The 16,610-nt window shown below is 37.0% G+C and overlaps 1 protein-coding gene across 1 annotated transcript; it reads right to left on the bottom strand.

Annotated features, from left to right (window-relative positions):
- Positions 1-2,297: 2,297 nt before the first annotated feature.
- On the bottom strand, positions 2,298-16,156 carry LOC149554674 (26S proteasome non-ATPase regulatory subunit 2 homolog B-like). The gene is made up of 4 exons (XM_089828952.1): positions 16,031-16,156; positions 15,848-15,907; positions 2,498-2,586; positions 2,298-2,415 (listed from the first exon to the last, which is right to left on the bottom strand). The coding sequence occupies exons 1-4, from the start codon at positions 16,154-16,156 to the stop codon at positions 2,298-2,300; spliced, it is 393 nt and encodes a 130-aa protein (XP_089685078.1).
- Positions 16,157-16,610: the final 454 nt, after the last annotated feature.

The raw sequence follows: 16,610 nt of genomic DNA, 5'->3' as shown, positions 1-16,610 counted from the left end.
GAAACTGATGCACAAAACTATGATGGATTGTGGAAACTTGATCACATTAATATCAGATATGTTTAAGTTGTGATTGTCCTGGTAGACATGCATGCAAAATCAACAATATCAGATTTCCACAATCCATTTGTAATGCAAGTTCATTTTGGATTTGATTGTGTGTTTTTTAGCGTCATCATTTCAGATCACTCTCTGTAATCCATCATCAGCTAGATGAGAGAGTGGAGGATGCATGCAAAATGTCATATCATACGGAAGGCATGTGAACTGTTTTATAGAATGCCTGAAAAATATCGACAATAACTAATCAAACTGTTGTAATCATCGACAGTAACTAATATGATTCTTCATTAATATGCCCGATACAATAACCAAACTTGGCAACTATGCCCAACAAGTTATACGCTAAAAAGAAATCATTTAGGAGATACAAAATTTGAACAACCATATATTAAGATTCTATAATTTGTATCACTTGCTTGAGTCTGATAGTTGAGATTAAGTTCGTCATCCTCCCTACAGTATGTTCCGATGGCTTGCACATCCACAAAAGTTCCAGCATCTCAAATTTGTAGAATAAGAATTATTTCGTAGTGAATGGACATGATTGACAATAAATCATCATATAAAAAGACTCCCATGTGAAGCATGAATAGCAAAGGAAATGAATATGGGTGATAGGGAAGAGAATTCAATAATAGAGGCTTTTAACTTTAGTTATATATAGTCATGATATGGGTAATGCACAACTGCCTCCTGTAATCACGTTTCATCCCACAGATGAAGAGCTCATAACACATTATCTCATTAGAAAAGTTTTAGACAACAATTTCACAGGAAGGGCCATTACTGAAGTGGACCTCAACAAGTGCGAGCATCAAGGAGGGTTCAATTCCCTCCTTTATTATTTACTGTGCATATAATCCCACACACCCATTTGATCTCGAATGGTATGTACTGAATGCTGAGTGTTTGTACTGAGTGCTTGAAAACCATCCATTTCATGCCTTCATCTGTACACAATGTCTTTCTAGTTTCTTTCTACTCACACACCCATTTTATTTCATATGATCTTCTGAAAATTGTGTCACTTTAAGCTCTCAACTATTTCTTCTTGATTGATCATCTCATAATTGTTGAATGAGAGCTTTAGGATAATCTATAGGCATCCATCAAAGCATAAAGGATTTTTTTAGATAGTGTAGATGAAGTAGTAGCATTTGTCTTGGGAGACATGCTTGCAAAATGGAAGCATAGATAAGTCATGTGAACTGTTTGACAGGATGCCTGAATGTAATGTTCCTCCACGATGCTCCTGATTTTCCAATTTGAATATTGCCATTTTTTTAAACACAAGTTAACTACGATTCAATCACCTTTGATTACTATATCATCCATATTAAAAGCATCACCTTTATCATATGCTGTTGGTGTTGATCATATGCAGGACTGAACACTTGTGAATAGAATTTAGTGGTCAGAATCCACCTTAATGAAGGATGCACCCAAGATTTTCAAAGTAGATTCAGGTGCTGAGAATGAAAAATCACTAAAACATAGCTATTTAGGAGCTTGGAAAACCTTAAGAATAGTCCATTACAGCTTGCAAGACCAGACATGACCATCTTCATCCTCACATCTAAGGTTTATCAAGCCAAAAAAAGTGTGTAACTGTTGAACAAAATCTGAAAATGTTTTGCTTAAATGGTATACTCTCAATTAAGCATCTAGTTGTTATATACTGTTAGTTTTGCCTTGGACTAAAAGCTTCAATGGAAAGATAAAACTTAGTAATGGAGTCGTGTTTCCCTAGCACATGATCCAATTCATCATTCAAAGCAAGACCTTGACCAAGAAGCTCCTCGTTCCATGACATGCATCTTGTTCCATGACATGCACCGTCCCATCAGCGTATCCAATCCAAATTCTTGTTCCTAAAGCACACAAACATTGAATAGTAGTAGATTAATGCATGAATTCCTGAATACGATTATCCTGGCAATCCCACTACACAAGCAATCCATTTGCATATCCAGTCCAAATCATTTGATTGCTTGATGTTGCATATCCAGTCTAATACATCTTGACACTTTCCTTAACATAGTTTACACTGTTGTTTGCTATACATATATTAGATTACAATAGTAACATCATAGAACAAACCGCGTATAATAAGACACCAGATACTTAATAGTCCACACAAGAAGGCATCAAAAGCAATAAAAGACAATTTAGAGAGGTTCACAATGATGAGTTAACGTGCATGGTTTGCCTATACGCAATATTGCACTAATTGTTCACAGAAGACAAAAGATATGTGCATTGTTAGGCAGCTTCTGCTTAACAAAGCCTACTCTTAAGTTCCCGTAATCAAAAAATGTATGGTATGCACTCATGAAAATATCTCTGAGAATCCTGAAAAAAATCAGTGTTTACAAAAACTTACTCTAAATCTATGTTTGCAAATAGAAAAGAAAAATTACATGGCACAACATACCATGTCAGACCCAGTGGTGGAGGAACATCCACACCCACAAATCTGCTTAGGCACCTAGCTGCATCACCTTCACCAACTTTCAGAATGTACTGCTAGCCACAATTTCCATCTTATTATTTATGTAGACTGCAAAGTTCCATGCTGTCTAGTTTACTCTAGCTAATTCAATTAATTAGAAGCAATTTGCATTCCTCATCAACTCTGAGACACTGAAGATCAAATATCTTGATCTGCCGTCACCAATATAGAATATGATTGACCTACGTGGACATCTAGCGAGTCATAGAATGTTTGTGCCACATAAGATCCTTCTGTTTCCACAAGAAATAGTTGATGACCTTGTATTCTAAAATTTAAAGAAGTGGCTATTCCAACATTGAACATCCTGAATCGATATATGCTTCCTGCAACACCCACATGGAATGGATTAAAATATTTCTTAAAATAGTGAAAATTAAATATGATACAATACATCCATTTAGAAAAATGAAACATATACTGTGAAAATTAAATAGAGATCCTAGTGCACTTTTCAGTTGTCTTAGCATTGAAACATTTATTGACAATGAGTATGTGTTTGAGTCATATAATTTCAATCTTATTTCTAAGAGTAAAAATGCAAGGGAATGTTAACTTCCAATTTATGGATAGAAGGACAACCTATCAATAGAGTTCTAGGATAGATTTGGAGAACAGTATACAAATATGATTTATGGATAGTAAAAAGGATTTGTAAATGGAGTTTAAGGTTATATTTGGATCATAATAAATAAGCATGAAGTATTAGCCATTGATCTATTGACACATAATCTTTATGATAGATATTGACTTGTACATAAGGATGTTATTCAAAGGTGTAAATCTATGTATTAAATTTCTATTAAAAAAAAAAAAAGGACTATGCCCATGTATTAGACCTTATTTTTGTATATGAGCAATGTTAGTATGCTAATAGAAACCAAATTTAAATAAAGCTTCTACAAACTAAACAAAATTCATAAACTTCAAGATAGACTAAGATGAACTCTCAATTGAGAATATGAGCCATTAATGGACTCTCTCAATGAGAAGCTCTCTTGTTGAGTGGCTTTGTCTAAATAGATAGGATGTATGCTCAAGCTTATGCTTCAAAAAGGGCTTCAAATGGAGTTGGAATTTGGGTGTGAGTGTATGGTTTTGATGTAAAATGGCTTCTTAAAATGGCATTATGACTTTACTTCATGGATTGTGTTAAAATGGCTTGGGAGAGGATTCCTTAAATAGGCAAAGGGTTTGAGGGATCAAGGGCTTGGATGCAAGGATGGGAAAAAGCTTATGGAAGGCTCAGATTACATGAGAGGAGAGCACATGGATTGTTCTTCCTTACAGCCAATCAGGGAGTGACACATGTCACAGGGTGAGAGGATGGAGGAAAGGGGAAGGATGAGTCAACAAAGGAGGCTCAATGGGATAAAATTTTCATAAAGACCCTCATAATGGCTTGTAAGAGCAATAAAAGGGCTTTGGAAGAGTCATTTATGGCCTAGTGGGCTTCATAAAGTTTTATGGTTGGGATGTTTTGAGGGAGATGAGAGGAATTTTGACTTGGGCTTGACTAGGAAGGTTTTAAGCTTGCTCAGGCTTGTGCAAATGATTAGAGGATGGATTAGGATGGTTTAGGATTAGCTTAGGGATAGGCAAGTGGATGACATTTAATGAGGGTGGGTGAAAGAGGAGATATTTGTTAACTTTGGCTTGGGTTAGTAAGTCTTAACCCATGTTTAGAGAATGTGACAAGGTTAGGAGGGGATTAGGATTAGGTTTAAAGACATATTCTATAAGAGTCTAGACTTTGGATGAGGATAAAGACTTTCTAGAATAGTATAGAACTTCCTAGGATGAGGATGAAGACTTTCTAGAAGAGTCTAGAACTTCTTAGGATGAGGATGAATTAGATTTTTAGAAAATAAATAAAGTTTTATTTATTTCAAGGGTTTGGGTTGAGGCGATATTTATTAAATTTTTTTTAATAAACATGAGGATTAATATTTAATCTTAATTAAATATTTTGAGTTGGGATTAGGGGTAGGAAATGATGGGATTAGCCTTTAATCAAAATTAAAGAAGGATTAGAAGATTTTGGAAGAGGTTAGTGGTCTTAAGGAAATTGGCCAAGTTTTGGGCAAAAAATAATTTTTTTATTTATTTTGGGTTTTTTGGTCAATTTATTAATTAAATAATTAATAAATAAGGAAATAATGTTTACATAAGATTTAAACATTTTTGGGAGGGATTCCTTAATTAAATATTTTTAATTAAGATAAAGGGATTTAATGGCATAAAAATAAATAAATAAATTAAATAATTAAATAATTAATAAATGATGATGTCATCAGGGACTTTTTTTTAGAAAATAAAAATATTATTTTCTAAAGGATTTTTAGGTGTCTACATTTTGCCCCTCTTTGATGTGATGCCACAAGTGGCATGGCATCAAAGATAATAAAATAAGATGCCCAATGCTAGAGTAGAAGAGGAGAGAATGGACTGCAAGATGCCCCCTCAAGAAGGCGACGGGGAGAGAAAGCGAGGCTCGACGACTTCTTGAAAAGTACAAGAATCCGAGATGAGCAAGAAGACTCAGATTGGCTTAAGAGAAGAGGTTTAGTTAGCTCAAACTCTCACTACAAGAGAATGATAAAGGGAGAATCAGAGGCACAAGAGGAAGCAAGCTTAAGATCTCAGGGATTGCAGAGGATGAAGGAGCAGAGTGCTATAAAAGGAATTCAGGATGGGGAGATGGATGAGGGGACTAAAAAGATGATGCAACAGGATTTCAAAGAGTCAGATTGGTGGAAGATGGGTTTCGGAGATCCCTAGGACTAGGATTGTGGATCTCGAAAGATGAGGCTTGGTGGATTGATTTGGATTGGTGGATCCCTAAGACTAGGATTGTGGATCCCTAAAGCTAAAGGTGAGGAGTGATTCAAAGAAATACTGATGCATAAGCTGGGGTAGGAGAGATAGATGCCGGATATGGATGGGGGATAATGGAGATGAAAGAAAACCATTGAAGCTTTTTTGAGCAGGGGGAGACTTCAAAGAGAAGTACCACCATGTAGTTGAGCACTAGATTTGCTATAGGACTGTTGGTTAATTGCCAAGGTTACCAAGAACATCAAGGCCGTGTCACCAACCATCGAGAGGACTGACAGACTGACTCGAAACAAACACACAAGGATTGCCCCAGCATCACACATGAAACTCGGAGGAAACAGTGTGGAACCGACACTGGGTAACCCACAAGCAAAAAAGAAACAAACGAAAGACTTGATCAAAACCGTACGCTCAGACTGCCCCATTCATAGCATACCATAATATGGAAGATCGTGGCAAACTTGAGGAGGGAACAAAAAGATTTTTTGGAAAAGATACTTCAAGACCCAAAAGGGAAGATTCCAAATCAAAAGAAAGTGAAAATCCAAAAGAGAACCATTTGCCAACGAGATGGGTAGGACGAGGTACTAATAGACCAAGATCAGACATGAAGAAAGCTATATCCTACAAGGATCTATCAGAGAGCACCTAAGCTATTGGATCTGGGTGAGTGATGCATCTAACAAGCTGAACTAAGAAGGATAACACTTTGGTGACAAGAGATCTAGCTAAAGGATGCATTGGAATAGCTAACCAAGATGTGCAATGTGTGCAAGATGTTGATCAAGGAGGAACTGACACAAAAGCTAGATAGATACAATGGTACTAAGCTAAAGAGGATGTATAAGCTAACATACCAAGATATTTACAAGCTGAAGCTGACCAAGATAGTTACAAGCAGGCAAAAGCTCAAGATGATAGGATAGCAGGATGGTTCGATGTTGTGCAAGATGCGAAAGCTAAGGGTGGGGTGATAGCGAAAGATATGGATTTGGCAGGATGCATCCAATGACGATGAGAGATTTTGTGACCAAGGATAGCTAGAGGAGCAGGATGAGATGGCTGGATAGGATGGTAGATAGCTAGGATTATGATGGATATAAAGAGATGACATTGGATTTGCATGAGGATAGCCTAGAGCTAGATACCAATGACAAGGGAGGATGGACAAGACAAGATCTCCAAGGAATATAGTGCCCCCAATCAGAAGATAACATGCAGAAGGAGGTCTTATGATGGATGTGATAGGATTGAAGCTAGGATGGAAAAAGCTGAAGGGGCTAGGGAGATGGATGATAGCTGGGATGGTTGGCTGAAGCTGTAAGAGATAAGTGGATGGTGTGAGATGGAAGATGGAGGGTGGAGGATAGGTGGATAGATTGGAAGATGGAGTTGGATGTCAAGAGATGACCAAAAGCATGAGGGTGATAGGCTAAGCTGGGGATGGCGGGATTACGCATGATGCTTGTTTGCCAAGTTTTCATCATGGTACTTGTCCAAGGCACTTGAATTGCCAATTTTTCACCAATGGACGCTTTATTTTTCTTTATTTTTTTTGACTTTTTGACTTTGGACTTAGCTGGAATGATTTTGGCTTTCTTCAGCTATTTTGGTTTTTTTTTGGGATTTTTCACTGGCTGTTGGAATGTTCAATTTTGTTGCTAGTTGTTGGTACACCGGATGTGTGATTTATGCAATAGATTGGATTAGATGGGATTGATGGTAGGAGACGGAGGGATGAAAAGGTTGGAAAGGAGCATGAGATAGGGATGCTTGCAAGAGCAACATTGGCACATGTTGGGACGGGTGTGAAAAGAGCATATGGGGGATAGATGGTAGATGCGGGCGTGATGGAGGATTTTTGGAAGCGTGCTTGGGGATATATGCACCCAAGATGGAGTTAGGAGATGGGGGACATGAGTCACTGGATGGAGGATTAGCAATGGTGGATGCCATTATGCATTGGGTTTCAACTTTTTTCTTTGGGATCCACATGGTTTTGGATTTTCTTTTCATAGGCTTTTGCATTATTTTGCATTCTTTGATTGGATTTTTCTTTTTTGGAGTATGTTTTTTAGAATAGACATATGATTGCCTAGGATGTGAATTTTTAGCTTTATGCATTTTGAAGTTGGCATTTACATTGCTGTGGTAAGCTTTGGGAAGATGGTTAGGAGAAGCTTTGTGAGATGGAGAGGATATGGAAGAGCTTATAGTGGGAGGATGATGGATGATAGGTAGAGAGATGTGCCTTTGGTGATCCTGAATAGGAATGAAAGGAGTGGGATTTTTATGCTGGATAATAGGAGGATGGCTGATGGTAGATTTTGGTACATAGGGACCCAAAATGGATTTAGTGGATGAATGGGGGATATGGTAGGTTGTTTTCAATTGCAAAGATGTTGGAGGGGAGATGACATAAGATTTCTTGAAGGAATGATGGGAGGATGGCATGGTGGGCCTGGAGATAGGCTTGGTTTGGGGATGGCGTGTACCAACACCTTTAGATGGTGAGCCTTTGGAAATATATCCAAGACCATGAAATCTTAGATTCTTTTGTGCAATAATAGGCTTTATGATTTCTTGCTCTTGTGGTCCTAAACCTTGACCTTGATAATGCCATCGATTGAGCATTTGAACTAGCTAAGGATACTTTTTGCTTGCAGAAAATGGTGGAAGTGCTTTATCAGATGTACTGCAATAGGGAGATACTATTCTTAATTCTTCTACTGAGAGGAGGCCACTATGGATGAATTTAAGTGAATCAAGAGGGTATATTATAGATGGTGAAATAGCTTGGATAGGTGGTAAGATGGAAGCATGGAGTGGAGGAGATGGTAGGATAGGATCTTGATTTAGCTGATGGGATGAAAAGATATCCTGCAGTAGAGGAGGTATGGCTTGAGGTTTTGGAGATGGAGGGGATAGTGACTGCACTATGGATGGAAGACATGGTACGATGATATCTTCGTTTATGCTTTAGGGGATGCCAACATGCTTTTGGGTAGGATCTTGATAGGATTGGTTTGGAGTGGATGGTGCGATAGGAGGTGAAGGGATGGACTCTTCAAAGGCAGCGGATGGATAGATGGGAGATTCAATAGTGGAGATGGGTGAGTAGAAGATGGATGCATAAGGGTCATTATGAGAGATTTGGGAAATGCTTGGAGGTGATGTGGATAGGATTTGGAGGGTTTTGACAGATGGTGGGATTTTGATGCTTGCGAGAAGTGGAAGGATTTTAAGCAATTTGATGGATGGTATGGGGATGATAGCTATGGGAGATGGAGGTGATATTATAGATGGGGAAGCTTCATTACTGACTACTTCACATGGTTGGATTAGATGACATGGCTTATCGATTGCTGGAGGCAACTTTTCTTGTATTTCCTCTAGGAGATTCCTTGGAGACTCGTGTGTCGAAGGTGGAGGTGGATTAACAGGAATAGCTAGTGTGATGGGGGTGGAAGATTGGAAGCTTGGTTGATTGGGTGATGGAGAAGAAGCTGGGATATCAGATGGCATGACTAGATAGTTTGGAAGAATGCATGGATTTTGTGGGATGCTTGGGGGAATGTTTCGAAGGCTTTCAATATACCCATCATAGTCAACAAGATTTTCATCATCATTGGAATAGGAGGTGGCAGGAGCAAGGACAATATGACCGAACACATCATGATAGGTTTGGGATTTCATGTTTTGATGATGAGTGGGATGGGGACGGGGTCTTGCATATGGATGAACACGAAAGCTCATGGTTGGATTTGGATTAAGCACAGATTTTGGATTGGCTAATGAAGGATTTCCTAGGGAGAGTCAAAACTGTATGATAGACCTAAGGAGGATTGGCTGGAGATTTTTGGCTTTCCTGTGGATGGAAAACTTCAAGGGCATGCTGTCAAAAAGTGAGAGTTTTTCTTTCCTATGCGCTGGATTGGTGGAGATTGTGTCAACTTAAAGATAGACTAATGATCCTATGGGCATGACACAAGATTAACCACCTGTGGATCCCAAACTTTAGCTCAAGGTGATAAGGGATAACAAGTGACAAAACTAGATTACCCTAGACAAAGCTCTGTCAAAGGGATAACCTTGGTGAGGCTGGTGGATTGGTCAGATTGATTGGATAGAAAATTCTAGTAGAATGACAACTCTCTAAAGGCTTGGGTGTGATTTTGGATTGGGTTTCTAGCTAGCTAGGGGGGATGATTTGGAGAGACTTTGGATTTGGGATTTTTCTAAAGCAAGGAACTAGATGGATTCGGTTGCAGCGGGGGAGCTTGGATGATTTTCTGATGAGGCAGTGACTACGCTAAGTATGCCTTGAGCTGGGATATTTTTGCTTTTTTGAGATTTTGACCAAAGTTGGCAAACATTCATTCAAAAGCTATGAACAAACAAGCAGAATTTTTTTTGGAGCAAGCACGTCAAACACACCAACATCCTAGGAAGCTTTCTACAAGAATAAAATTTGTTATAGCTAGGGAGTTCTCGATATACACAAGGTACGTGAGGCCCAAATCCGTAGATGAAACCAAAAAGATGTCACACAATCAAGAGGAGCGATAACCCACTTCTCCTCTTTCACTTCTCAAGGGTATAAAGTTCCTTGAGGCTTAGCTCGAGTGACAAAATCTTGATTCCAAGAGAGGTGTCTTTGGATTCACCTCCCAATTTTTATACTCTGCCAAAACGCTGGAGTTGAGGTCATCCCAAGGGGTGATGAAATCCCCAAGCAAGCCTCCTAAAAAGTGTAAAACAAGACCACATACATGATCTTGGGCTTTAAAAGACATGCGTTTATTCCAATTGATGATTTAGATTTTGTAAGCTATGATTGAAGACACTTGTGATTATGGCATACAATGTTCATTTCAATTTTTCATCATCGTCAGCATAATGAAAGTTGAGAGATCGTCAACATAAGAAATGCGAGCGTCATTGAAAATGTGTCCAAACCATGCAATGTTCATTGATTGTTAGGCATTCAAGATTGAGTGTGAGTTTTTTTTAAGCCCAAAACAAAGATGTGTGAAACTCGATTGCCAAGCGCGCGCCCAGAGGCCCTCCACGTCAAGATTTGTCCAATTTTTATGCCCAAATGAAGTGTGAGCGAGATTAATGCAATTCAAGGAATTTTATAACTTAGAAAAACCACTAAAGACCCAAGTGAGTGGAGTTTGATCTTTGTGGACCACTTAACACCCTCTTAGGTAGACCCATCCCCATAGATGGTGCTGAGATTGCAACCAATGGTTAAATTTATGGGTGATTAAAGAGGGTGAGTCCAACTACAAACTTACTCAAAGCGTCTTTATTAATTTTTATAACTTAAAAGATTTTAAAAATGTCGATTCTTTTTATGCCCCAAAAGATGATTATTTGATCTATGGCATTCAAGATTGGATTTGTTGTTGTAATCATGCATTCATAAAACAAACAAACTTGATTTTAATCCATAGCACTCAAGAGTGATTTTAGCAACATGCATTCAAAGACAAGTGATTAAACATTCAAGTTTTTTCCTTTGAGCATTCAAGATTGAGATTTTGTGTGTTGTTTTAAGAACTTTGAAGTGCTTTGTTTTAACCTTAGATCATTCAAGATTGTTTTGGACTCAAAAGTGAAAATGACTCTTTGGACTTTGGTTTTCATTCAAGATTTTGTGTTCTAGTTTGCATATTTTAAGCCCAAAAATGATATTCCTAGATTGTTTTGATGCATGAAAAACCTAAGAAACATTTAAGATTTTGCAACAAGACATTTGTTTGGAACAAATAACAAAGCTTTTAGGACAATTTTTGGCAACCATTTAGGACTCTTAGTTTTCATGAGATTTTTAAAAGAACTTTGAAATATTTGCAAATGAGGTTCATTTTATCTTTGATTGATGCTTTGAGTTTGATTTAGATTTTAGTGTGCACTTAGTGTTGATTTTGAACCTTTTGAAATGGAAACTTGAAGTTCTTTTTAAATTCCCAAAAATGAAGTGTTCCTAACTTTGCATGAATGCATCTAAAACCTTGATGTTGCAAGGATGCAAATGATTGGATTGGTTTAGTTTCACTTGTTAAAAGATTTTTTCTTTTTTGCAAATTTTTAATTTTTAATGGATTTAAGTATGATTTGGGGGTTCATTTTAAGCACTAAAAAGAAGTGTGTATGATTTTGCTTCCTTAAAAAAAAATGGCCAAGATCTCCCACAAGAAGAAGAAGAAGAAGTAGATGGAATAAGAAGAATATAGACAAGAAGAGGAAGAAGAATTCCAAGTGCTTTGTCCACCTATAAGCTTGAAAAATCTGCAAACACTATGAGTTCCTTTGTCTTCTTCATGCTCATGTCGACCTACAAAACCAATTTATACAGTCCTACCAATCACAAAAATAAGCAAAATTAGCCAAAATTAGCAAATGATATACAAAACTTGACTAAAAAAGCTAATGAAGATGACCCATGCGGGGTCCCACCGGGCGTGCCAAAATGTATATGAGCAATGTTAGTATGCTAATAGAAACCAACTTTAAATAAAGCTTCTACAAACTAAACAAAATTCATAAACTTCAAGATAGACTAAGATGAGCTCTTAATTGAGAATATGAGCCATTAATGGTCTCTCTCAATGAGAAGCTCTCTTGTTGAGTGGCTTTGTCTAAATAGATAGGATGTATGCTCAAGCTTATGCTTCAAAAAGGGCTTCAAATGGAGTTGGAATTTGGGTGTGAGTGTATGGTTTGATGTAAAATGGCTTCTTAAAATGGCATTATGACTTTACTTCATGGATTGTGTTAAAATGGCTTGGGAGAGGATTTCTTAAATAGGCAAAGGGTTTGAGGGATCAAGGGCTAGGATGCAAGGATGGGAAAAAGCTTATGGAAGGCTCAGATTGCATGAGAGGAGAGCACATGGATTGTGCTTCCTTACAGCCAATCAAGGAGTGACACATGTCATAGGGTGAGAGGATGGAGGAAAGGGGAAGGATGAGTCAACAAAGGAGGCTCAATGGGATAAAATCTTCATAAAGACCCTCATAATGGCTTGTAAGAGCAATAAAAGGGCTTTGGAAGAGTCATTTATGGCCTAGTGGGCTTCATAAAGTTTTATGGTTGGGATATTTTGAGGGAGATGAGAGGAATTTCGACTTGGGCTTGATTAGGAAGGTTTTAAGCTTGCTTATGCTTTTGAAAATGATTAGAGGATGGATTAGGATGGTTTAGGATTAGCTTAGGGATAGGCAAGTGGATGGCATTTAATGAGCGTGGGTGAAGGAGGAGATATTTGTTAACTTTGGCTTGGGTTAGTAAGTCTTAACCCATGTTTAGAGAATGTGACAAGGTTAGGAGGGATTAGGATTAGGTTTAAAGACATCTTCTAGAAAAGTCTAGACTTTGGATGAGGATAAAGACTTTCTAGAATAGTATAGAACTTCCTAGGATGAGGATGAAGACTTTCTAGAAGAGTCTAGAACTTCTTAGGATGAGCATGAATTAGATTTTTAGGAAATAAATAAATTTTTATTTATTTCAAGGGTTTGGGTTGAGGAGATATTTATTAAAACTTTTTTAATAAACATGAGGATTAATATTTAATCTTAATTAAATATTTTGAGTTGGGATTAGGGGTAGGAAATGATGGGATTAGCCTTTAATCAAAATTAAAGAAGGATTAGAAGATTTTGGAAGAGGTTAGTGGTCTTAAGGAAATTGGCCAAGTTTTGGGCAAAAAATAAATTTTTTATTTATTTTGGGTTTTTTGGTCAATTTATTAATTAAATAATTAATAAATAAGGAAATCATGTTTAAATAAGATTTAAACATTTTTGGGAGGGATTCCTTAATTAAATATTTTTAATTAAGATAAAGGGATTTAATGGCATAAAAATAAATAAATAAATTAAATAATTAAATAATTAATAAATGATGATGTCATCAGGGACTTTTTTTTAGAAAATAAAAATATTATTTTCTAAAGGATTTTTAGGTGTCTACATTTTGATGCAATCTGATGAATCAGTGTGAAAGAGGGAAGTTGGGACTTGGTGTGAAGACAAAGAACTTTTATTTGGACTAGAAGCGCACTCTAAAGTTGGGAGTTTGATCAATCAACCCATATCATGGCCATTTTCCTTGTAGACCAAGCCTAAACTTGCTAATTAGGCCTGAGTGCACGGTTGGGTTAATGCATGCTTGAGTGGAGTCAAGGTTCCAAACTTTGGAGTCTTTTAGCACTTTGAAAAGGGTATTTGAAACTGGTCTTAGATTGCCATGTCCTTTGTAAAAAAATTAAGTGGTTGGTGAAAAGCAATGTTGAGAGACCTAATTGCCTACTAGGTCTGTGGTATCAATGTTCATTATTTGCTGGCTACAAAGATTCTAATTAGTGGTATTCCTTGTTTGGATCATTATGAATGTGTCTTAAACCATCTCTGGTGTTTGGAAGTTGTGAAGTCTCAAAATCCCACTTTTGCTACTTTGTGAAACAAGCCTAAATGCTGCATTCTTATTTGGGTGCTGACAACAGTCAAGCTGCTCATAAATCTGATCACTGTTTGGTATAGTTTGCTTGTGTTAGATGTTTTCTAGGCCCCTGTTGTTGTTAGAAGGTTTGAGGGGGTTGAAACCACTTTGTTTTAAGTTGAGTGTGGAGGGAGTCTTGCTTGGTGCAAGGGAGAAGAAGTTGGGGTTCAGCCTAATGTGGAGTATTGGGTTGTGAAATCTATTGGACAGTGGTAAACAACAATATAGTCCCTTTTGATGTGAGCCAAACACTGAATAACCCTGTGGTGTTAAGGAAATTTGGAGTAGCAACTTGATTTTTCTTGATACCTCCAAGGTGGTTAAACTTGTTTGGTGCTTCTAAAGCACTGCCTCTACATCATATTGTGTAGCCTGTACTCTTGAAGCCTCTCGTCCACCATGTTTGTCGACTGAAGGCTTGTTGGTTGCAGTCTAGGGGCTTCAAATCATTCCAATCTACAAAACCAAAAGAAAGGAAAAAAATATGGTTTTGGCAATACATAATATTTACAAAACCAACTCCAAATCATCACTCTATAACCTAAAACTAATCCAAGTTCATGTTTAAAAGAACTATTCATTCCTACTAGCTTTTTCAAGAGCCTTAGATATTCATGAAGATAACCCATAGGTTTTGGTTATGGACTTGTTGGCTACCATTTCTTTACCTTCAGTTTGGGACTTGTTGAGAACCTCCATGATAGAGAGAGAACCATCAGACCTCAAGGACATAGTAGTATAGAATTGCCCCCCTCCACCTTGTCCGTAGCTGTGATGAGTTATACTTGAAAGAGGATCCCTACCCCCTAAATGGAGTGAGAGGGAGAATGCAAGCCCGCTATTATTGTTAATGTTATTCATGGATTTCATTAGGTCTTATCACATAGACCACAACGCTTCAGCACCGGTGTAAAGAATATAGCCAATATGCTTATGATTTCATTGTAAAAACTTCATCTAACTTAGATAATTTTATATGTTAATCAATGTAGGTTAATCAATGATTTCATTGCCAATATTGTGTCAATGCAAGTATAAGACAATTCTATTTTAAGAATTTTTTTATATGTCAAGTTAAAATTATAAAAAACATGCATCCAATACATGATACATGCATCCAATACATGATACATGCATCCAATACATGATACAAACCTGCATGGCCAATACAAGAAAATAAAGAACATAATGATATTTTCCCAAGATACTCGACTTCATGTCCAAACACGCATGAAGCAAAGTTATAATACCAGCTACTATAGAGCTGCAAATCAATTTAGGTTGTTGATTAGCAAGACACGAAACAAATAAATAGAAAAAGAGTGCAAAGAACCGAGTAGGCCAATTATATAGATAACAAGCTGCTAAAGTCCCAACATATCCAAATCAATATAAAACAAGTGTAAAGAGTGAAGCAAATTGAATACAAGCAGATGGGTTCAGAAGTTTGCAATTTTAAAATCTTGCTTCAGGAATGCAATATGTAGGTACTTACTATGACAACAAAAAGTGGTCTGAATGATATGGACTCAGTGTTAACAACCCTTTTCCTAAATGAACCAAACCTTGAGCAATGTGGACTTGCAATATATCTATTTATGTCAGATTTCCTGAATTAAGATTTGTTAGACATTGTTAAACTTAGAAAATAAAATTCTAGCATCAACATTAATAATTGGAAAGATAGCATACACAGAATAGAAGGCTAGGATCTTTGTAATAATAGCTTGATAGATTTCGTAGCATGCTAGCTCATTGATCATTATTTGTTCTAGCACCAATTAATCCTAGAGCTAGTTTTGTAGCCTATAAATACACATTATTATTTAGATTGTCAAATTTTAAGCAAATTCATAAGAAAAACCTATCTGGTGGAAATTGGAAAGATTACAAAGAAATATTATAACGAATACCACTCACCATAGCAACTTCTGAATCGGTATCATGACTAAGCCTACTAAAAGTATCCATCACATTGACCTAATATAGATGTTTACATGTCAGATTTTAGCAATAAACTTCTATCACATAAATAATCAAGAAAATTAAGGGGCCAAGAATTGAGTATTTAAGCAAATGGAAGGACAAAACAATGAACATTACTTTTGGATTTGATATTGACAATAGGCCTAGAGCCAATGAGACTGCTCTTCTAATATTCTGCTCTCCATACTGCAGGAGATGCTCCAAAGAATGAATGGCCATTTCAAGTCCTAGTTCTTCAGCCATTGCAACTAATGCATTTCCAATTGAAGGAATACTCTTGAAGAACTACAATGATAGTTGGTTGCTGACTGAGAACAGGCCCTGAATAGACACTAGTCATATTAAAAGTAATTTACTTTGGGATTGAAGATGTTTGGTGATCAAATGCATATGGGGGGATCAGTTATGAAGTGTTTATGCAATTATTTTGTTTTGGTGATATGGTTAGAGGTCTTGTTGAACAGGCCCTAGATTAGTGACCCCAAAACCAAGGGTTTGGTGGCAAATGTGTTGTGTAAAGGGTAGAACCTTAAAATCTTGAAAATATATTGTTTCTCAACCCTTAGAAGGACTTTTTTACCCTTTGGAATCATAGGGTTGAGTGGAGTTGTGGGTTGCTATGTAAAATTGGAGAATTAGGCCTAGTGTGGATAGGCTAGGGGTATCGGATCTTGGGTATGGTCCAAAAGAGTTGATA

This window comes from Cupressus sempervirens, chromosome 5 (assembly GCF_028749045.1).
Source record: "Cupressus sempervirens isolate cs-2001-9-10 chromosome 5, ASM2874904v1, whole genome shotgun sequence".
NCBI lineage: Eukaryota > Viridiplantae > Streptophyta > Pinopsida > Cupressales > Cupressaceae > Cupressus > Cupressus sempervirens.
The sequence above is the reverse complement of the archived record's forward strand: the minus strand, read 5'-3'. Positions and strand labels throughout refer to the sequence as shown.